Here is a 23,758-nt window from a genome sequence, read left to right as displayed (position 1 = left end):
AAAAAGGTGCGACACAGGATAATATTTATAATGATAATCATCCTTAGTTAAGTTTTCCTTTTTTCTTTCCATCTGACACGATTGTGTTATCTTTGCCTTCAATAAATTAATTCGCATCTTGGGCAAATAGATACCTAACAAACTGTAGGAAAAATACCGCCGGTATTGGGAATTTTACATGCGCGTTCTCCGTTAATGCATTTTTTCTCTTTAACATGATAGATATCCTAAAATCAAGGAAGCATGTTTGTCCTCTTGTAATTTCAAACACGCATTTCTTTGTCTAGTCTTTTGAAGGCAGTAACTGATTATTCTTACTTTCACTAACATCAGAAGCACAACCTTTTTTAGTACTGGAAATTTTTCATGCTTCGTTCAATAAAAGATTTTTTCGCCTTACACACTGGGGCCTGGGGACAAGTCAGTTTCACATATTAATTCACTTACAACAGTCACAAGCGAGGGCAAGCTCACTTAAAACAGCAATGTACTCTGCGTTTAGTTTGCGTTGAAAGTTGTAAGTTGACAAACTTTTTCAAACTCAGGATTCATTATAAAAAGGTTAAGGTAAAGTCTGTGTCCGAGCCAAGTGGCCCGTAAATAGCCGGAGTTTATCCCGGTTTTTGTTACATTAAGCGACTAGGAGTATTGCTACTCCCCCTGGATGGGATGCAAGTCCATTGCGGGGTTACTCCCAGCAGTAAATTTGCCGTTACCCATTTATACAGCTGGGTGGATAGATGTACCTTGTGGAGAGAGCACAACGCAGCACCCCTGCCAGGGCTCGAACCCGAGCCGTTCGACTCAGAGGCGAGCGCGCTAACCATTAGGCCACTGCGCCTCTCAGTTAAAGAAAATACTCTCTAAATATTAATTTATTTTCTCCAACTGACCTGAAATCTCGTTTCTGAGATGATATAAGGCATGCATGTTAATTACTTTATATCTTGCTAAAACAATCAATCAATCATCTACCGGTATAGTCAGGCAAAAAGTGCTGATAAATGGGTTTAAACTCAGGAACTAGATCAGCTATTAAAAATGTTTTCATTCAGCCAGCAATTTGAAAGTTTTCAGAGTTATCAGAGTTTCTCAAACACCTTGTTGTGAATATTACAGCGTAACCATATGTTAGATAACTATTCTAGCCATCGGAATTTAATAACAAATAGAAACCGTTTCTTTTGGGCATTACAAGAATAAAAAAATAAAACACCAAAAATCTTGAATTACTGGTACGCCGTGCAAGCTATACGTACCTTCAATTTGGCTTTGATCGATTAGTCTCGCATGTCCGACTTCAAACGGTCTCCAGACAGTTACTCCTTGCTCGCTATACTGAAAGTTATTCAGGCAACTTACTCCAGCTAGCTTTACTTCGGGAGGAATACACCCTCCTTCATCGCCCACATCAACATGGACAGTCCGTACACCATTTATCCCTCCGTTAGACAACATGGCGTCTATGAAATCTTTGGCGTTCTGCACATCATGGCCTTCGTTGATGTGTCGTCTGATGTGGGCCTTAATTGTGGCCGCCTTTCTGTCGCAGGCACCTTTCCCGCCTTGGGGGTCGCTGAAGTCAACTCGGTGAACGCTTACACCCGTTTTGGTCTGCATTAAACTGCATGTTGCCAGCAAGACTGAGTTATGGTAACACCCAGCATAGTCCTGACGAATAAAGGCAAATGTTATCTCGGGATGCTCGGATTTTAGTGTGCTCAGAGTGTGCTCCATGATGCGTACAACTGCAGAGGAATCTTGTAAGGAATTCTCAATGATGTGCACGAATGCCTGGCTTTGACATCAGAGCAGCAGAAGAAAAGCAGATGATGGACGACACACGGCAAGCTATACTTGAACAAGTGCAGTTGCGGCATCCAATCGTGTATGACAACCTTGATATTTGTGCCATGTACAGGGAAAAGCGGCTGAAGCAACTCAGTATTGCAATGCTCAATACAGTGTGCATTTATTTTGACATTTCTACAGAGGGATTTAATTCCAAGCGCAAAGCAGAGTACATTGCTGTTTTAAGTGAGCTTGCCCTCGCTTGTGACTGTTGTAAGTGAATTAATATGTTAAACTGACTTGTCCCCAGGCCCCTGTGTGTAAGGCGAAAAAATCTTTTATTGAACGAAGCATGAAAAATTTCCAGTACTAAAAAAGGTTGTGCTTCTGTTGTTAGTGAAAGTAAGAATAATCAGTTACTGCCTTCAAAAGACTAGACAAAGAAATGCGTGTTTGAAATTACAAGAGGACAAACATGCTTCCTTGATTTTAGGATATCTATCATGTTAAAGAGAAAAAATGCATTTACGGAGAACGCGCATGTAAAATTCCCAATACCGGCGGTATTTTTCCTACAGTTTGTTAGGTATCTATTTGCCCAAGATGCGAATTAATTTATTGAAGGCAAAGATAACACAATCGTGTCAGGTGGAAAGAAAAAAGGAAAACTAAACTAAGGATGATTATCATTATAAATATTATCCTGTGTCGCACCTTTTTAGAGTAAAGAACTGGGGACAAGAAAAGTGACCGAAAGCAAAGAGTTTTTTCATTGTTAAAGCAAAATGTCCACTATAACTTGCTTTATAGCCTTTAAATTTAGCGTTTTCTTTTTTTGAGTCGTTTTTCTTTACACATTGTACAAAACCCATCCCCCACCTCCCGGCCCAGTCTTCAAGGGGTGCTTGGGTACCCTGTGTCTGTGGTTAATATGTAACTTGAGAACATTCGCCGACAGTTTATGGATTCGTAGAATGGACGCATTTACGTTACCACTTCTCGTCAAAATAGGCTCGATAAAGGTAGGAAAATGTGTTATTAATTTAGTTCACTATCTATTCTTCGAGTTTTAAGGAAGATTTATCTCGGTGGTGATTTATAAACTGATATTTTCATTGCGTGCATTGTCGGACCTCGCCAAACCGCCAGATGTAATTTGCAGAATTTGTAACTCAAAATAAACGTGCTAAGAATGTTCATTTGAGGCTTATTTTTACTGTAAAATATAATAAATGATTTCGCTCGGTTATTTGGGAGACTAAAAATACTATTTGACGGGGAATAAGACCCAAAGTCGAACTTTCTAGATCAATCTGTGCGATAACAATCGCAACATGAAAGGTCAAAATGTCAAGTAATTAGCTCAAGTGTCAAGTTTTCCAGCCGCTCTCGATTTTTTCCGTTTTATTTACCCAGGCTAGTTTTTGGATAAAATTGAAGATGAAGTGATACCTTTATTCAGAAAAATAGTTTTGACAGCCTTATCCATGTACCAGATTGACTTTTTGGCTCACGAAGTTGACCTAAATTTAAGCGTGATGCAACATGGCCGAAGCATATAATTTTGAAAATTTGATAAAAATTCAGATTTAAATTTTATTCGGATCTGAGAGCGTTAAATAACTGTTGAAAGATGATATTTTAATACTATGTACCAGCTTTTGCTGCTACGGATTATTTTTTTTATGCTCGCCTTCGAAAAAAGTGGTAATTTAGAGCCGAATTTGGCGCTTCGAGCGGCCAAATCCGAAGAGTCGTCTCGACGAAAAAAAATAAAAATCGAAACAATCTCAAAGATACATTTTTGAAACAAGTTAGTAAAAGAGTTTATCCTAACAAAGTATGAGAAAATCGATTTTATTTATCTTGCATATGTACAGGTGATCCTAAGAGCAGGTCCCTCTTAAACGCCGTGTCGCTTGTCGAAATTTACCCTTAAAGGGCCTCTGTTTAGCCCAAAGAAACGTTTTGCGAGTGAAAAAGCCGTCACACTTCCGGTATCTACAGTGGTATACTAGTATGTTGTTTTGAGGCTTTTTTGAGTGTGTTAATCTATTTTGTTCCCGCGTTTTGCGATGAATGACATTTTAAGCGTCTGAAACTCTATCGCGAGTTAAGATAAAGTTGCCCTTTTTGAAACTCGTTTCTTTGAGGAGGACGTATACAAAACATGGACCCGGGTCCATGGACCACCCCTGTGGACCCGGTCCATGGACCACCCCTGTGGACCACCCCTAATTTTCAAAAGAAAATCAAAGTGTAGAATGGGGACAGGGTATAAATTGACGGCAGGTATTAAAACACAAAACAACGAAATGAAACCACCGAAACGAAACGACCAAAACAAGCTAAACCACCAAAACGAAACCGCCGAAACAACTGAAACAGCTGAAACGAGTGACAAAGACAACAAGACAAAATCACCGAAACAAGCAAAACCTTTACCAGGCTAACCGTAAACAGACTAACCGGAGTCCTAGTTAGGCTAACCGGAGTGCTATTTAGGCTATAAACTGGAGAGCACCTTCCATGCCTTCCACTCCGATTGGCCACTCCAGTTAGCCTAGCTTAGCCTAATAAGCGCTACACAGTTTTTAACAATATTTTGACAATATTGTGATCTTATTAGCCTAATTAGCACTCCGGTTAGCCTCAATAGCACTTCGGTTAGCCTGAATAACACTCAGGTTAGCCTGTTTACGGTTAGCTCTCGCTAATGGTAATGGTTTCAGTGATTATGTTTCGTTTCGCTCGTTTCAGCCGTTTCGGCGGTTTCGTTTTGGTCGTTTCAGTAGTTTCGCTAATTTGGTTTTGGTCATTTCGTTTAAGTGGTTTCATTTCGTTGTTTTGTGTTTTAATACCTGCCGTCAATTCATACCCTGTCCCCATTCTACACTTTGATTTTCTTTCCAAAATTAGGGGTGGTCCACAGGGGTGGTTCATGGACCGGGTCCACAAGGTGGTCCATGGACCGGGTCCACAGGGGTGGTCCATGGACCCGGGTCCATGTTTTGTATACGTCCCTTTGAGGATAAGAATAAAATTTTATCTGAATGAGAATTTTGTTCTTACAAAGACACAATTTAGCGCCGGAAGATGTTTTGTTTCGTAACCGAATAAGCCGCCGTGCTTCCTGAACTACATCCCAAGTGGTAAGTTTTGCAAATAATTTTTGGTTATTGTCGTCTTTAGTTAATCCGCTGGTTCCTTTGTGAATGTTGTCTGTTTGCATCCTTGTTTTCCGGCATTCTCGACTGTACAGTGGTATATTTAGTTTAAAAAATCCTGTATTCTATCGATCAACCTAGCCTGCGAATACAGCCGCCTCTCATTCGCGCTTCGTTGCGGGACGCAAATGAGAAGCGGCTGTATTCGCAGGCTACGATCAACCTGGTGGACTTGACCATTTGCTGACGGATCGGTATTCGAGTAAATTGATTCCTTAACACATCTCTGGCGAAGAGGCGTCAAGGAATTTCATTCATACTCATACGTGTCGAAAAATCTAGACTCCCTGCTAATGTTCTGCAGTAAAACTGCAGAACATCGCAGGGGTCCACGATTTCAAAGTCGCAAGAAGCTCGTCATGTGACCGGTGAGGGTAAAGGGCAGAATGAGTTTGCGGAATGGCATGTGGCATGAGTTGCGGAATGGCATAATTATGCGAAATGTAATTTACGCGAAATGATTCATTGACATAAATTATACTAAAAATCGCGCCAAATTTTAAAAGAGAAGCCGCCTTGTTAAATACTGCTGGCTCAAACAATCAAGGACTGAGCAGTATGGACGAGGCAACTTCCATAGAACATCGTTGTTAAGATCATTTCACCGTTCAAATCACCGATTTACGCCGAACAGAAGCAGATAAATTATTTTCGCTATTTGCCGTGACACTTCCGAGGATTTGAATTATCGACTAGCTGTGTGTGAGTAGTTCTGTTAACATGAATGAAAACTCTCGTCTATTTGCCTCAAAATACAGAACGATATTCGTTCTAAACTGTTCTAAAGCTACGTACTTCAAGGCAAGACACACAACTGTCAAGTTCAACCCATTTGAAGAGAAGTTTTTAAAAAGACAACGCATTTAAATATAAAATGAAAGCAAGTGACGTGTTGTTAGTCGCCCGCGAAATAATGTGTGACCGTGTCACTGCCTTGTTCCAGGAATCGTTTCTTTCTAAATCAAAACTTGCTAGGGGTGGGAAAAAGCTAGTGGTTTCATTGAAGACAACTACTTTTGGTATATTTCTAGCTTTTTATTACAGCAATGAAAAGATCGTGACACGGCTTCTCCGCTGGTGTGACACTATTTACCGCAGTGGATTTTATCGATGTGCGTCTCGTGATCTTTGCGGTAAAATAAAATGTATGATTAGCGAATGATTTTCTTTTCCTAAGAGAAAGCCAAGTATTCACAACAAGAAGGCAGTGATAATTAATCGCCGGATTCCTTATCTGCCTTATCGGTAAATCTGCAATGCGAGCTAGATTTGAAATACGATAGCTTGTTTTTACCGTGCAGTGACTATAGTCACTATATGAAAGTTTCGCTCTACTCGATCGGCGGTCGGTTGCCGCTTTTTAAAGTTAATGTTCAAGTCTTCCACTGAGTTTATATAGTCTTCATAATGGGAGGCGAAAAGCTAGTCTCCTTCGCAGCCCGGCACTCGAGCCGAACCGGGAGCGTTGCGTAATTTCAGCCCGAGCGGCTGCGAAGGAGACTAACGAAAAGCAGGGCTAGTAGACTTCTAATGAAACAAATATGCCGTAGTGTTCGTAATCTCTCTGCTTTGTACCCTCTACTTAGGGACTACTTACTGAGGCTGAGATGACATCCGCCAAAACTGGACTTTCTGTCTCGATGTTTTGTTTAACTTATACAGTATTAATAACCGCTACATGAATATTAATACAAAGATGTATCCGAGGCATAAAGATCTACGGTCGGATGCTTTTCCGTCGCTGTTTTTATCTTTTGACTAAAAGCGATAAACCGTCCACAGAACAACAGAATGGGAAATCCTTAGCATTGGGGAAATACTAGCCGCCGAAATATTTTTCTTAGAATCCGTGAAGAACGCTATCTTCAATCGATTGTCATCATTTATAAGCCCGCAGTATTTAATAAAGCGTCTGCTCTTTAAAAAATTTCCGCGCTCTTCAGTAAAATTTATGTCAATGAGTCATCCCGCGTAAATTACATTCCGCATAATTATGCCATTCCACAAGTCATGCCACATGCCATTCCTCCATTTACCCTCACCGTCATGTGACGGAGCAGTCAGAAGCAGCGAACAAACACAGGGGATTTCGCAGCCTGTTTTATGACGCACATTTCGTCTTTCATCTTCCAACCGCTATAACCTACTTCTCTGAGACAACAGTGGGATCTCCCGTACAAATCAAAGGCTTTGAAAAAGTGGATCAAGAAGCGCTCTTCTCGTACGATACAGCAGTGTTTGGCTTTGAACGTCACGCCTTCTTGTCGAAATGGTTACGCGTGACTGGCAGTCACGCACGTGTGGCCATCAACAGCGAAGGTTCCATCGTGGGTTATACGGTTGCCCGACCAACACTTGTCAAAGAAGAAAGTTATAAGATAGGGCCGATTTTTGCAGATTCCGAGCTAGTTGCAGAGAAGTTGTTAAAAGCGGTGTTTGAAGAGCTTCTTCGACAAGAGGAACCTACTTCAGTGGTCTCTATCGACGCTCCTACAAAGAGGGCAACAGAACTGTGCGAAAGGCTTAAAGGAAAGAGGTTGTTTGACATGGTGTACATGATCATGGATGATGTCCCTGATGCACGTTTTGATAAATGGTTCGGTTACACTACGACTCAACTTGGGTAAGCCCCAGTTCCACCTCTTGTATACACCACCTTCGACATGTCAGCCAGTAGTACGTTTTTTTTTTTTAAATGCAAGGTGAATGATTGATCGTACCTTCTACGTTCGAGTGATAGCATGCTTGCTATAGACAAAATGGAATTATATTCTAGGCTATTTCCAGCATTCAGAAGGGTTTTCAAAGAATAATGGTTAGCAGATTCAAGTTTTTTGATTAACGTTTTGTTAATTCCCAATAAAAGTGGGCTGCAGTATTCCATGTGGAGTAGGATGTAAGCTTTATACAGCAAAAGTGCAACATCGGCAGGCACCAATCTTTTTTTTTTGTCGCCTCAGAGCTCCAATTTTGGCATAGACGTTCCTTAGAACGTCTCATGTGTCATTTGCCTTGACAACAAGCTTTCTTTCCCCTAGACCACACAAGCTTTCTTTAGCTAATGCCTAAGGAAATCAAGTGTCAATTACCCTGACAAGAAGTTGGCCTGGTCGGAATTTTTTGCATCTTTTTCCTTAAAAAAAGGATCTCGCGTTCTATTCCAAGTTTTCCACCATTTATCCATTTGCGGAAAAATTAATACTTTCTGGAGGAAACCTATTTTGGTGCCAAACTATTTATTGTCAACTTAAAATTCTAGTTTCAGACTCCAGTTTCCTTATTTGCTTTCAATCCATGCCACCAATCCTTTATACCTTTCCCTCTTTCACAAAAACACCTAAAAATGTAAGTTAAGGACAACTTCCACGAATCTCCAAAGAGGTAATGGCGGAACAGTGCTAAAATGTGACCTCTTACGCGAAAATTCCTGCGGATCCGTGTGTTCGGCGCGCGCGGCAAGCGAACGGATTGGCGCTCGAGGCCTTCTCGCGATCCGGACGGCTCCGTTTGTTCCGGCGGCTACCGGCGCCGTCGCGGCGGTGCCGGACGGCCGGACGCCGGTCGACGGCTCCGTTCTCCCGTCGAACGGCTGCACGCTCCCGGGTCCCTCCCTCGTCGACGCTCGTCCCCGGTCGACGGCTCACTCCCGGCCGGCTCCGTCCCGTCGCCCGGGCGCCCCGCCCGTCCCCTCCGGTCGACGGCTCACGTCCCGTCGCCTCCGTCTTCCGGTCGAACGCTCACAGTCCCCCTCTCCGTCGCGCCGCGCGGATGAGTGTTTCCTACTAGGACGCGCCGTCTCACTCCCGCTTTTTTTCTTTTTTACCCTGCTACATACCTTTCGTTCTCGCCGCTTTCTCGGGTCTATTCTACGGGCTCGATCGTGTATTTCTACTCCTTCTTCTTTATGTCTTCTTATTCGAACTTTGGCCGGACACCGTCCTCCCATTTCGCTGTTGGCATGCAGTCTTGTTTTAGGGTCCTAACTACCAAATGGATATTAAAAGTTTCTTTTTTTATTTTGGAATATCGAGGGCCGATGAGCGTCCGTGACGGCCGCCAACATGGCGGATCGAAGGTGTTCTTGTTACTTCGACACTGACCTGCCGTCACATTTTTCGATCATACTTGGTTAGTATAAAGAATATCTTTCTTCTTTCTATATTTAAATTCGGCATGTTGAGTTTGGTGATACGGCAGCGAGGTTGTACGTGTTTTGTCTTTTACTAAATGAGGCTTATAACTCCACTTTATCTCGATTTAGAGCCTTTATAAAATCGGTTCTTTAAAAAATGGGGAATGACGTTAAAAAATATGCTCTAGTAATGGCATTTCAGCGCCATTTCAGCGGATCGCTCATTAACAGCAAATAATCGGGAGAAACATGAAAGGGTTACAGTCGTTTATAATTAGCAGTTTTCAGGTATTCTTTGCTTATCTTAAACAAATACATAAACTTTGCCAAAGATATGGCGATTTTTGAGCGTACGATCGTTTCTCCAAATTTTTATGTCGGCAACTTTATTTTATTTGTTGTCGAGATTATATGCTGTTGTTATTCAATATTCGTTTCAAAAACTTCTTGTCGCATTTCCCAAATCACTTTTAAGAAATTGCCCATTCCGTAACAGGGTCATTCTTACTTTTTCTTTAAAAATTACTAGGAAAGCAAGAATGTCATAGAACAGTTTTATACTAGTGAAAATACCTGTCAGACATAACTTCAACTGTTTGTGTTATCTGGCTGTTTTCACAAATATGCAAATTAAGGAATTCTTAAAGTGCCTATCTTTAACTATTTCACGCTTAAAATTCCTCTAAATCTTTTCGCCTACCTTTTGGCCAAAGAGTTTTGTGTCTCCAGGCAGAATGCTCGTTATCAGCAATGAAAGTCGAAGAGATACAGAAGCTCGAGTAAAATTCTAACTGCTGTGAAATGAACATCGTTTGAGCTTGACGTGTATTTATAGATTGCTATTTAAAGAAATAATCGGGAGAAACATGAAAGGGTTACAGTCGTTTATAATGAGCAGTTTTCAGGTATTCTTTGCTTATCTTAAAAAATACATAATCTTTGCCAAAGTTATGGCGATTTTTGAGCGTACGATCGTTTCTCCAAATTTTTATGTCGGCAACCTTATTTTATTTGTTGTCGAGATTATACGCTGTTGTTATTCAATATTCGTTTCACAACTTCTGTTGCTCGCATTTCCCAAATCACTGTTTAAGAAATTGCCCATTCCGTAACAGGGTCATTCTTACTTTTTCTTTAAAAATTACTAGGAAGCAAGAATGTCATGAACGGTTTTAACTAGTGAAAATACTTCAATAATTACTTTTGTGTATCTGGTTTTCATAAAATTAGTGTATTTTAACTATTTCACGTTATTCCTCTAAATTTTCCCACCTTTGGCCAAATTTCTCCAGGAGATGCTCGTTATAGATGAAAGTCGGAGATAGAGCTCGAGAAAATCTAACTGCTGTGAAATGAACATCGTTTGAGCTTGACGTGTATTTATAGATTGCGCTCGAGCTCCGTTAATTAAGTTTATTCATTTGGCGATCAGAAAAAAATATGATCAAGTTAAATCCATTCTAAGCACGAGAGACACGGAAGTTTGTTTCAGAAGCATTTATGCATAGAAATACCGGTTTATTATTGACTGACGGGTAAAAAATATCGCTTCTAGCGGTAAATCTGCATTTATATAGCTGGGAGTTTGGGGTTTTTTTTGGTGTTGTTGTAGGAAGGCGGGGGGAGGGGGTGGAAGTGGTGCCTCCGAATCCTCTTTAGATCTCTGACACAGTGGTCTGATTGTTGAACAAAATAGCTCATCTGTTAATAAGCATAATGCGAGCTGATTTTGAAATGAACAGACTTTACGTTTGTGTCATGAGTAATTATCGTGTTCGAAGAAGGCGTGGCTTACTCGCGGCAAGAACAACATAATAACAGTGAAGCTAACACATTTTCCTCATTGATTTGAAATGAATTTCGAATCAATTCTTTTTAGGGCAAGTTAAAAGATACAAATGTTTTTCGTCCAGATTTTTACAAAAAAAAGCAGGTGAGAACTTGGCTGTTTTTGTTATCTCGGACTTTTTTTTTTATTAAAGTCGAACCTCTCCATAAGGACACCTCTCGTGATGCGTCATGACTTACATCACGTATGTCCTTATCGCCGACCTAGGTGAAGAAAGGGACTCCGTAATTACTCGAATAAGCGCCGCGGCGCTTATTAAATTTTTTACGCCTCCAGTGCGGCGCTTATTCGAGGGCGGCGCTTATTTGAGGGCGGCGCTTATTAAAAAGTTTGACGCCACAAAGAATCTAATCCTTTACATTTATTAAAATAGGGTCCCCTGATTGCCAAAAGTCGTCTTTTGCTGAAGATTGTACTGAAGAATGTTCAATAGAAAAACTGAGCGGTAAAACAAGCACTTTGAACTGCAGAACGTCGCTTTTGATGGAAAGAAATGTCCAAGTTTGTTTAAGAGTTGCTTTGTAGTTCTGTTTCTAGTTAAACAGATTTCCTTTAATAACGCCGCATCGGGACTGCGGCGCCGGGGGCGGCGCTTATTAACTTTTTTGTCCGAAATGCGGCGCTTATTCGAGGGCGGCGCTTATTCGGGGGCGGCGCTTATTCGAGTAAATACGGTATAATAGTACAGAGGCTTTCCGAAGAACTCAACGCAATATCCCCCCAAAGCTCGAACCGGGATTTAAAAATCTCAAAAAAGTGTTAATATGAATTGTAAATCCACTCATAGCGGTCTGGCCTTACTAAAACCTGGAGAGAGAAAAAGACAGTGGGCAGATAAATGAAAGCTGCTCGAGAGTACGCTGTTGAGCAGATTCTGTGAAATTCCCCTTTTTATCCTTTTCTCTCATAAGCCCTCCCAATTCAAGGCCCATATATTTCTTCCAAGTCAACTGTCAAAGTGTAAGGCCACTTTTTTCCTACCAGGTTACCGTCTTGAGAGTTTTAAATTTTATTAAATCTTGGTGACACTGTCCCTTTAATTCATTGATGTAATTCAAATCAGTTTATAAAAACGTTTTTCAGAAAACAAGAAGTTTTTTAATTTCGCTTTAAGCCACCGCACCCCAACCACGGATATAAGACCTACCACATTTAAAAGCCCACATTTCGTACCAAACTGTACAACCCCAGGGCTTATACAAGCAGATTTTTGCACTTTCTTACACGGTTGGGGAGCGTGATGGCCTAATAATGGTCACTGCGCTGGACTCTGGACCAAACAGTCCTGGATAGAGCTTTTGGGGGACAATGCGTTAAGTTCTTTGGAAAGCCTCTCAACTCCCAGAGTCCCTTTCCTTACCCAGGTGTAAAAATGATTACCAGTCAATCTTTAGCTTTTCGGGAAGGGAGGTAACCCTGCGATGGAATAGCATCCCATATCCGGGTGGAGTAAAAAATACTCGTTGTCGCTTCACGTTGCGGAAACCGGTATGAGCTCCGGCCTGATGGGCCACTAGGCTCGTAACCTGCCTATTGAGAGACCTGGCGGAGAACTACATAAATGGACCGGGCGGCCATAAATTTTTTATCGTGAATTGAGGCGCGGCGCTCCCACATTAAGGGGTGACATGGCATAACGAAGAGTAATTGATAATCCATTCCCCGAACTGTTCCAAATTCAGGCCACTGTGTAAAAGAACAAAGAGGATACGAAGGCACCTCCCCCCCCCCCCCCCCCGAGCCCCCTCAAAAAAAACAACACCAAAAAACACCCCAAACTCCCAGCTATTATAAATGCAGATTTACCGCTCAAAAAAAACCGGTATTTCTATGCATAAATGCTTCTGAAACAAACTTCCGTTCTCTCGTGCTTAGAAATGGACTTTAGTAATCTGATCATTCATTGATTTTTATCTGATCGCAAATAATAAACTTAATTAACGGAGCTCGAGCGCAATCTATAAATACACGTCAAGCTCAAACATGTTCATTTCACAGCGTTAATTTTATCGCTTCTTATCTTTCGACTTTCATTGCTGATACGAGCTTCTGCCTGGAGACACAAACTTCGTTTGGCCAAAAGGTAGGCGAAAAGATTTAGAGGAATCTTTAAGCGTGAAATAGTTAAAGATAGGCACTTTAAGAATTCCTTAATTTGCATATTTGTGCAGCCAGATAACACAAACAGTTGAAGTTATGTCTGACAGGTATTTTCACTAGTATAAAACCGTTCTATGACATTCTTGCTTTCCTAGTAATTTTTAAAGAAAAAGTAAGAATGACCCTGTTACGGAATGGGCAATTTCTTAAACAGTGATTTGGGAAATGCGAGCAACAGAAGTTCTTGTGAAACGAATATTGAATAACAACAGCTTATAATCTCGACAACAAATAAAATAAAGTTGCCGACATAAAAATTTGGAGAAACGATCGTACGCTCAAAAATCGCCATATCTTTGGCAATAGTTTTGTTTAAGTAAGAAAAACTAAAACTGCTTATTATAATCCTTCTTTTCTCCCGATTATTTCTTTATGAGCATCTTAACGTAAAGATTCCAATCGGCTTCTTCTCTTCGATTTCTTGCTGATGGTTCTAACTTTTGGCCATGCTATTTTAGTGATGGCATACTTATTTGTATAAAATTCTTATTTTTTTTTTTTAATGCGGGGCATTTCTAAAGTGATTTGGGAAATGAGAAGCTTTGAAACGAATTTGAATAAAAAGCGTATAATCTCACAAAATAAAATAAAGTTGCCGACATAAAAATTTGAGAAAATCGACGCTAAAAATCGCTTCTTTGGCATATTATTTGTTTAAGATAGAAAAAACCTAAAATGCTTATTATAAACGATGTAACCCTTTCTTTTCTCCCGATATCTTAATGCTGTCCGCTTGGCGCTGAGGAACTAGAGGTTCCATAATTTTTTATTCTTAACGGTTACTTTCCATTTTTTTTTATGGTCATTCACTAAGCTTTTTCGTAGGCTTTTCTTCAGAAAGTGGAGTATTTTATTTTGTAGTGATGTTAAAATCTTAAATACCTTCAACTTCTGGCCGTTGTTCACTCCCTCTTTTTGATTTAGATTCTAATAACCAATTTCGACTGTGGGAGTCGTCGAAGTAAAAAATCTCCGCCTGTTGCGGGCCTCAACGCTAATCGCTTCTTACAAAAAAATTTTTATTTAGGACCTAAAAATGTCTGGTACGGTGTCGGAATTTAAAACTCATTGAGTAATTAGTGGCTCGCATTTTTTTTGGCCCCTCTCTGCCTTTCGTCTTCCCTCTCGGTCGTCCTTGTTTGTGTCTTGTTTTTTCGCCTGCACGGCCCTCTTTCGTTTCGCTCTCCTTTTTCTTTTTCGCTTTCTTCTTTTCTTGTGGCCGGGGGGGCGCTGTTCGCCACCTTACTCAAAGGTATGTAGTAATCGGAGAGAGTGCGCTGGGACGGATTTCATCGTGTTGTGTGTGGTACTGGTCCTAGTTACGTTTCTTCTTCTGTGCTTTTTGTGTTTTCTTCGCCTAAAACGGCATCCTTGCGTCCTATCACAAGCAGTCGCTTACAGTGTGACGCGCCTACCGCGGCCACCCAAGACTTTTTTACATGTCATCTTGAATTTTACTTCTTTACTGCGTTTTGTTGACAAAGTTATCGTGTACAAGTTCCATTTTCGTTTTCAACTTTGATGAGCGTGTTCGTCAAACTGATAATGTGTGATGCACACTTGTAAAAACTTTGTTGTGTGGCCACTGTAGACGCGTCGCGTTGTAACGGATTATGGGTAAATTAAGAGACTGCTTTTCTTACCTTTTTGGTGCGCGACACCTTTTTTGTAGGCTTCCTGGCTGACTCGTTGTTCTCTCTTCTTCGGCGTTTTCCGACTCTGGGCTCTCAGTGGAAGCAGAGGTATGTTTTCTTTAGACCACTCTGAATCCTTTTTGTCCAGCTTTCCGTCTCTACAGGAAAAATGTTTGTATTTAGTCATGGTAGAATAGGTGTGTTTGTTCACTAGTTCGAGAACTTTTTAAAAAAGATGACTGCTCGCTGTAAAGCGATTGTTATGTTTAAAATACAAATGCATTTTCATTCGCACAACTTCACTTTCCAAAATTCTACAAGTTATCATTGTTAACATTGATGATGAATAGGTTAAATATTGAAGAAGTCAGACTTACCATTTATGCAATGATCTCCGTTTCAACGACGTCTCCGTCCCAATCGACAGTAACTAACATTCCCGCAGTTAAATCGAGTTGTTTATTAACAACAATTCGAAAAAGACGTATGTAGCATCGGCTATAAAAGATCATCCGTTAATCTGGACTGATTTTCGAGGTGAGAGCATTACGTGGTGCGATTTAAAAAGTTGACCAAATGTAAGAATAATTTAGCTTGACATGATAAAGGTTAGAAGGTTAATGTGCACTTTCATGTTAAACGCAAAAAAGTTTCCTTTACGGTTAAGCTCGCGAAAATATTTTGTTATAAAATGAAAGATTTCGCTGCATGAAATTAACGAGAAATTCAAAGATTTGCGTTAATTAAGTAGTGTTATTAATTTCATGGAGCGTTAATTTTAGCTCCCTAACGAAGTTGGACGAAGCCTTATACAATATATTAATTCCTATTATCTTTACTCATTATTGTAACTCATGTCCTACCGTGTAGGGTATTAAAAATTTAAAACAGTCTTTTCTGTTAAGAATACTTGATAGAGATCAAGCTAAGAGGAAGCCCGTGTTTCTCACATAATGTGCGAGTCAATCTAGTTCTGTTTTGGTCTGTTCTTTATTTTGCTCCTGCAAAAGTGTTTACTTGTGCTGTACGCAAAAAGCGTTTTGTGTCTTTCAGTTCATGCATCTGTAAAAAATGTGTTAATTTATTTAGTGAAATATGCGAAAACTCAATATTGTAGTTGATTTGACCTTGATCTAACCCAATATCAACTGAGAAAATTAAGATATATATCTTCTTGTTATCACAAATTATAGAGCATTTCAATTATCTTGGGCTGTATTTTTATTATTTTTATTCTTTTGTATAAAGCTATAATGTATTTGTAACTTTGGTTGGGCTATTAGTCAAATTGGTGACTCAATTTTAAGTCAGTTTTCAATACGTTTCAATATTGTCAATCACTGAAGCATCAAAAGCAAGCAATCAAAAGCATAATTAAGTCAGTGTTTTGATTGTCAGCTGTCATTGCTATGCGATTTGTCAGGAGGCGCTGCTTTGTTTTCCATTTACAATGATTTGTAAACATTGGTTCTATTAATGGACTCTTCCTGACCCATATTGGCTTTCCCCCGAATATTTCATTAAGATGAAAAGCTATATCAATAAATTAATGGCTTTCGCGCCAGTAATTAACTTTCTTGCACGAAATTTTATCAGTTTCCAGGGAGTTTTCTATCGGCCCATGGTGGGCTCATTTGCATATAGTGTTCGTGAAAGAGCTTTGGTTCCGCTACGCCAGAGTTGCGTTTTATATATCCACTCACCCAGAAAGAACTGAAACTCTTTTACGACGCCGTTGTGAACTACACACGTAAGAACAGTTTCGTTAAGTTGCGAAACTTCAAATCTGTTGCTCTGATTCACATCCAGGTCAGTGATCACGTCATTATTATTATTTTTTTTTTAATCTCAGATTTGCCGAGTTGTGTTAAGTTCGGTAAATGTTGTTCTATACTAGGCAAAACAAATTCAAAGTTGAGTTTTTTAAATATACTTTGTGACATTTTACAAATGTTTCAGGCTTGTCCGGTACTTTTGATATTGAACGATGTCTTAGAGAACAGTGATGACTCCATTGGATAGCACCTTACGACTAGCTTATTGCCATTTATTTGTGTGATTAGTGGAAGCAAAATATGCTATGTGATGCATGAAATAGTGCTTGATGCTACCTAAACCTCACGCAATTCAGTTACAACAAATAAAGAGATTCCATTCATTCTGAGATTTTTTTAAAAAAAAGGGTCCATTTGATGCAAAGTTTTTTCTTCCTTAGAAATACAAGACATTTACGGCCTGCCCCCAGAGTATCATGGCCTCTTCGAACGACACCACTTACAATCTTTGGTCGACAAGCGGTGACGAGTTCATCGCGGCTATAATTGTACTAGGTGAGTAAAGAATACTTAACTATACCTACATACTCTTCAGTGGAAGTGCTTTTTTTTTCTCCAAAGTCAAGTAAGTTAAATTCATAACCAGTTTATTTAGATCCTCCTCAAGAAATTGAATATAAGTTCAATTATTAAAAGAAGCTAAATACATGTAACATATTTGCAGCGGTCTGTTTGTGAAGCAATTCCACCTTTAAAAAATAAAATCGTTTAAGATTCCATTCCCTACACACTGCTTGTGATGTCCTACTGAAATAAGTTGATATACGCGCAAACTGGCGAGCAGCTCCATTCCACCATTGGCAGTTTAAATTATTGATTAAAGAGCTAAACCAGTGTTACAAAGAAGAATAAAAATGTACGTTTTCCCGCTAACCCCCAAGAAAAGATCAAGCTGATAAAAGTAGCCTCTCTCCTTTTAAAGAACTGTATTGTATATATAATCGAAGACTATCGCTGTTTGAGCTGTTTTTATTTGTAACTGTTGCTTCCAAACAAAGTTAAATACTGATGATTGTGGTCACTGATATTGAAAGCGAATCGACCCAAAGTGTTTAGTTCCTATTCGGCGCTGTTTTTAAATGTACGTATTAAAACAATGAATGAAATTTTTAAAGCCGATATTTTAACTCACGAATCTGTTAATTTGATAATGGAAAGGGTTAGAATAAGTTCATCAAAGCAGATGTAAAACTCAAAAGAATTGCATGAATTTCCAGAATCTCAAGACAATGTTCTCACTTCAATAATCTCTCATTGTATATTACTTCTTTGCCCGTAACCATGGTAGCCGTTCCAGCTGAGATCATTACTATAAAACAAAAATTTCGATGATGGTATTGTTGGCTTATTTCAAGTATTATTGTTTTAAGCTTTCACTCTTTCTTCAGCACCTTAATTTAAATATTTTTTACTGACAGGACAAATATAATGTAAAAATCTTTAATAACGGGTTAAAATAAATGAAACAGAAAGTTTAAGCATATCCACTATTGTCTTCAAATGTGAATTTTCTCAGAAAGGCATTGTGAACGTTTGCTCACACTTTTCATGCTCGATTGCCAGCAGCTGTTCGGAAAAAAATAATCCCACGCTCCTCCCAACAAAGACTTTTCTCGGGGAGAAACAAAGACCTGATTCGAGAGACCGGCGGAAATGAACCCCACACATTTTTCGCAAAATTAGTCTTTACATTCAAGTCAATAGATTTAATTTAGCTCCGTAAAGCTTTCCCACTTTTTTTGAGGTAGAGAAAGCCCTCCGAGCAGCCGGCCTGTGGCCTGTATACCCATAATCCGAGATCACAGAAACAATTAACGATACCCAATAAATTCATTTCCCAATTTACTGTCTGAATAGTTACGGCTTTTAGCAAGAGAAAATAATATATTAATTCTATTGCTATTAGCTAATTTTCACTTATGAATGTTGTTTTTGACGCATAGCGACTACGTGCATTCATGTTATGCCGCCAGTTAGTCCGGCTGAGAGCGTATGTTGTTGTTTTTCCCGTGTAATAAAATTATTCCACAAATATTTACCGATGATCAGTAAGACTAAGATGGTTAATCGTTAATTACAAGGTTAACTGACTTATCTTAAAATTAACCCTTTTTTACACCATGAATTACCATCGGAGTAAAGTTATCTTCGATCTCAGAGCCGAGGTAACCGAAATCAGCGAGCATTAAGAAACGAGTTAGACTGATTTGCTTATATTCAAGAGATATCGCCAAAATAATGGCCATTTCTTCCTTTTTATTTCTTAAGCAATAGAATTCTACTCTTTAGTTTCATTGATGTGAAATCGCAGCTCCCAAACCAAATAACTACAACGCCGGCGGCGGACTACAACAGCTGAGAATGTAAATGTAAAAATCGTTCAGTTCAGTTTTGTCCACGCTAGCTGTAAATACTCATCGAAATATCCGTTTTACACTTTTGTTTTCGCGGCGGCAAAACATATTCTATAGGTTCAGTATTTACGTCTCGACTTAAAAATAGTTAACTTTTGCACTTTGAATATTTAGACAAGTCGTGATTCACATTTTTTTAGTGTGTGTGTTCATTCATTCGAAATGATGTATGGGTTTAAATTGTAATGTCAAATTTGCGCTAATCTTAGCATTTCAGTAAGCTACATATCACCTGACACGAACAGTTGTAAATTTGAATTGAAGAAATAAAATATGAAGAAAAAGAAAGGCAACATTTCAAAAAATTACCCTTTATTTTAAGTATACCGCTTCCTGTTATTGTATAGATGTTGTATGCATCCGCCTTCTTTCGTTTAATTGACTGATTTTGCGAGCGACTGTTGTACTTCTCCTGGTAAATAAGTGAGGCAATGTTTCAGTAGAGGACGTACATTATAGTTCTTCTATACATTTTAATTTTTTTTTTAATTCAGATTGATGCAACTCTTGTTGGTTATCACTCTAAAAATTACAGAAAATCTAAAATATTTCTATTGTTTGACGGTTTATTTTTACTCGTAAGTACCTTATTGTTAATTATTTTTTCGGGAGCTTTATTTCGCAAAAATGAAACGGGCATATTAAATTTCGCGATTTGGGCCAAAAAATACGTTTATTAATAAAGGAACTAAATTTCTCAAAAATTATCAAAATACTGGTCTGCATTGGCATGCAAACAGTAAGTATGGGTAATCAAATGGCGACGAGTGAAAAAGGCGAGGGAAATTATTAGAATTTTGACAAAATGCGCGTGAAATTATTTCCTAATTTCTCGAGTATAACATTTGATTTCATATTAATATCATAGGTGACAAATTACGCTTGGAATCTTAGGTTTTTGACTAGTATACTGCATCGCGAACTCCGAGCGCTGAAAAGTTGAAAGCATACATTTTGCTTAAGTTCGCAAGTTTTTTAGTCTTTAAAGAAAGCCTTTGTTCGGCTCATTTCAAATATAGCTGGCTAAGATGAAATTCATGAAATTCAAGCGAAAATATACTAAAGTTTAAGCTTTAAAACATCTTTTATCCCGGACGCCATCTTGCCGCTAACTACGTTGCCATGGGAATTTAATAATTTCACATGTGAAATTATAAATTAACGTTAAAATTTCGCGCCAAAATTAAGGAGTAATTTGTCACCTATGATATTAGTCTCAAAATTGGCACAGCTGATCTTAATTTTCCACAGCAATAGTTTCCAATGACACTGAACACAACCATATAGCACTGAACGAAACTTAAAACAGTTTGACATGTTCCTCTGTAACATAATATAGTAGGGCTCAGTACGACGACTGCACCAGCTGACGGCAACGTTGACTAATCATGACGAATTATAAAGATGGGTATTAAAGTTCGCATCGTTATTTTACGCGAGAACGTTAACCTTTTTTCTCGGGTCTTTAATTTCGCGATTTTTTGAAAAGCCCGAAAATTAAGTCCTGCGAAAAAAAAAGAAACAATAAGGTATACTTTGATCGTTTTAAATACAACAGTCAAAACAAATACATTTTTTCCTTGTGTTGCAGGGTTGATATCAATAGTTGGTTTAATCGGTAACTGCTTGGTTGTTTCAATCATCGTCTCATCTCGTCGCCGTGGTCAGCGGTCTGCAGTGCAGCTGTTTCTCCTGCATTTGGCGATTTCAGACCTGCTCGTGTGCATACTGTGCATACCGCTGACCATATGGGTCAATTTCTATTATCCCGAAGAAGACCAGAAGGGAGCAGGTGGTGTATGTAAGCTTGCACGATTTGTCCAGGTTAGTATCGAAACTACTACACGCGTACGCAGGCTCACTCTTCTGGCATTTAGCATAACGGCTGCATTTACGAGGCTATGACAAGTATAAATAATTCAAGATTAAGAGTAAAGGGAAAACGGTTAGAAAACGGGGAGCGGGGAAGACAGAAGTTTTAAACCGACTACGATTGCAACTTCTTGTAAAGAACACACAATTTCATTTTCTTATAAGTCAAAGTAAGCCCTAGGCGTATTGTGATTTTCCTCATAAGAAAAAACTGGGAAGGGCTGAGACAATGGTTGAATAAAACAAAAGTTAGCTCGCTCATACAGAAGCTGAATTTGTGTATTTCCAGCAATCGACGTACCGTTTCCATTATTTGTTAATTTCAGATCGACATTTATGTTCATTTGTGTGAATATTTATATATTACCCAACGCTTTGTTTACAGTTTCTGGCGCCATCAAGCTCCATATGTTTACTGACTGTAATCAGCATTGATCGGTACTACTCCCTTGTTCGTCCTCTGCAAGCCATGAAGGCCTGGCTTCGTCCAAAAGTCCTTATCACCACTGGATGGATTTACGCGGGCGTCATTTTCCTGCCCACGTTCTACTTCGCTGACACTGAGAACGTCCAATCAGCAAATGGCGCGTTCTGGTATTGTCGCACCATCCCTAATAACACAGCAGCAGGATTTAGCTATCTGATATTCCTGTTCATCTTTGGATTCGGCATTCAGTTGGTCACCATTATTGTGCTGTACAGCCGCGTCGGAAAGGCGGTGTGGAGCCGTGAAAGGAAAATCTCTCGCCAGGGAACAGTATCCACAGCTAATGCAGCCTCACTGGACAGAACCAAGAAGCGCGTTACTCAGATGCTTCTAACTGTTGTCATATTCTTTCTCGTTTGTTGGGCGCCGTTTGTGATATACACCGGCTTCATTGAAAGATATGTCGCCCCGTTCCCTAACCCAGCCGATACTATTCGATTCATCACCTATGCTCTGGGTCTCTTCAATTCAGTTTGCAACCCCTTCATTTACTTCTTTAACAGTCCAAGTTTCCGGAGGGATTCTTTGAGGAAAGTTTGCTTAGAGGTTGCAAATCCCGGTGGACAAAAGGAAGACAGAAACTCTGACAGCAATACAAGAAGCACCATAATAAGTCGGGCAGGCACAGTGGTGCAGGCAGTGGAAAAGAAAAGTGCAAGCAACGGCATCGGAAACCGTGCATACGACGAGAACGAAACAAACGATACCAGACTTTAAAAAGGCTCCGGGTGTTCAAAAGATGGATAACACTATCCACCAGATAAATCAATATTTAGTGGCTAGCGCAACATTTGTTTTGACGACGTCTAAAGATAATATAAAGTGGATTGCGATTCAGTTTCCGGTGAATAGCATTATCCACCTTTTTAGCAACAGAGCTCAGGTCGGTAATGACTGATTAATATCAACAATTTTTCGTTATTAATTTTTATTTGACACCCAAGTTGATCGCCATAGTGCTTAAAACAACCATTAAAGCGAGAATACCTTCACGGTGTTAATTGGAATCGAGTCTTATCCGAAGAATTTTCCGTGGTGCTAATTAGATAGCACACAAATTTGAAATATTTCAAGGTTGAAGTGCAAAGTGCAGCAAGGCAAAATGAGTGGATGAAATTAAAATTAAAAATTAATGATAGCCAACAGTACATTGAAAAGGCTTCCGTATATCACTGAATCTTACTCAAAAAATGGCGAAAATGACCGAGGATCAACGGAAGATTTCAGGACCCGACGTCGTCAAAAATGTAAAGATTACGAACATTGCCGAAGAATTCCTAAATGCTTCACCCGCATACTTTATAACATCACTAAGTTTTTTTAAAATTTTTAAATTCCGATGGCATCATCGAAGATTTAGAGTGCCATGGGAAATTTTGGAAATCTTCGAAAGATTTCTACGGACTTTAGGAGTGCGCATTATTGTCCCTAAATTTACCAAGTTTCCCAGCTAACATTCGCATATGTATTACCTGCAAGGAAGTACGATTTTGTCGTGCAATTTTGGCTGTATATTCAAGCGTATATTCGTTTATTCAAAATTGTACTCGAAATCGTGTGATTACCCTTTCAAATTACTTAAAATCATACTAAAGGACACCATTATATGTATGTATATATTTGTTTTAAATAAAGTTACCGTATATCTTTTGTTCACTCGAAATGTGAAGGGCATAACAAGCTCTATTTGACTTTGAGTAGAAATAAAGTATGACTTGTATGTATTCAATTTTAAAGAAGCCGCAGAGGCCAGAATAGCAATATATGTATAGTATATCAATAACATTACTTAAAGTATCTGTAGCTTTGCTGCAACCATTACTCGAGCAATAGAATATCTCTGTCGTTTATTGTTTGAAAATTTGACAAAACATTGCGTAAAGACTTTGAGCATGCAGTAGAATATGGAGATACAAGTTAGAATGTGGCCCTATTAGAAGATAGTAGCATTACATGGTAAAGTTTGGTGTTTATCTGAATAAGGAAGAAGGTGGCGCTCTCAAAAAAGAAAAAAAATAAATTTTTGTTTATGCTTTGCTCTATATTCGCTGATTCTGTTTCTATGATATATATTTATAAACGACAGTTGCAACTATATGCAAGTATCCTCTTGCTATATGACAATATAAAATGGAAATTAGTTGTTAATTTACTGGGTCATATATTTATCTGTCGTACATATCTACAGCCTTAGACTATTTGCCTTAACATATGCACGTATTTTAGGCAGCCATATGTGTTTTAACTGATGTAACCTTATTTATCTATTTATGGGTATCCTTTCTAGGAGATCTATAATCAATGTATACGATGAAATCTTAATAAAGTCTCTATTGTATTCACATTTCCGTCCAGTT

General features: G+C 39.1%; 1 protein-coding gene across 3 annotated transcripts; it reads left to right on the top strand.

Annotated features, from left to right (window-relative positions):
- The first annotated feature begins 2,744 nt into the window (after positions 1-2,744).
- LOC144657498 (pyroglutamylated RF-amide peptide receptor-like) lies at positions 2,745-23,436 on the top strand. Of its 3 annotated transcripts, XM_078517845.1 has the most exons (5): positions 2,757-2,813; positions 4,868-4,943; positions 17,009-17,123; positions 20,634-20,866; positions 21,300-23,436. In XM_078517845.1, exons 3-5 carry the CDS (start codon positions 17,045-17,047, stop codon positions 22,116-22,118), a joined length of 1,131 nt encoding a protein of 376 aa, XP_078373971.1. In that variant the 5' UTR covers positions 2,757-2,813; positions 4,868-4,943; positions 17,009-17,044; the 3' UTR covers positions 22,119-23,436. The 3 variants fall into 3 exon arrangements, with proteins under 3 accessions (XP_078373969.1, XP_078373971.1, XP_078373970.1); XM_078517843.1 differs by lacking the exon at positions 4,868-4,943 and having other exon boundaries at positions 2,745-2,813; XM_078517844.1 differs by lacking the exons at positions 2,757-2,813; positions 4,868-4,943 and adding an exon at positions 16,073-16,602.
- Positions 23,437-23,758: the final 322 nt, after the last annotated feature.

The sequence above is a fragment of the Oculina patagonica genome, chromosome 6 (assembly GCF_052425735.1).
Source record: "Oculina patagonica isolate OP01 chromosome 6, crgOcupat, whole genome shotgun sequence".
Classification (NCBI taxonomy): Eukaryota; Metazoa; Cnidaria; class Anthozoa; order Scleractinia; family Oculinidae; genus Oculina; species Oculina patagonica.
Note: the sequence above shows the minus strand (reverse complement) of the source record. Positions and strands in the feature narration are given on the sequence as shown.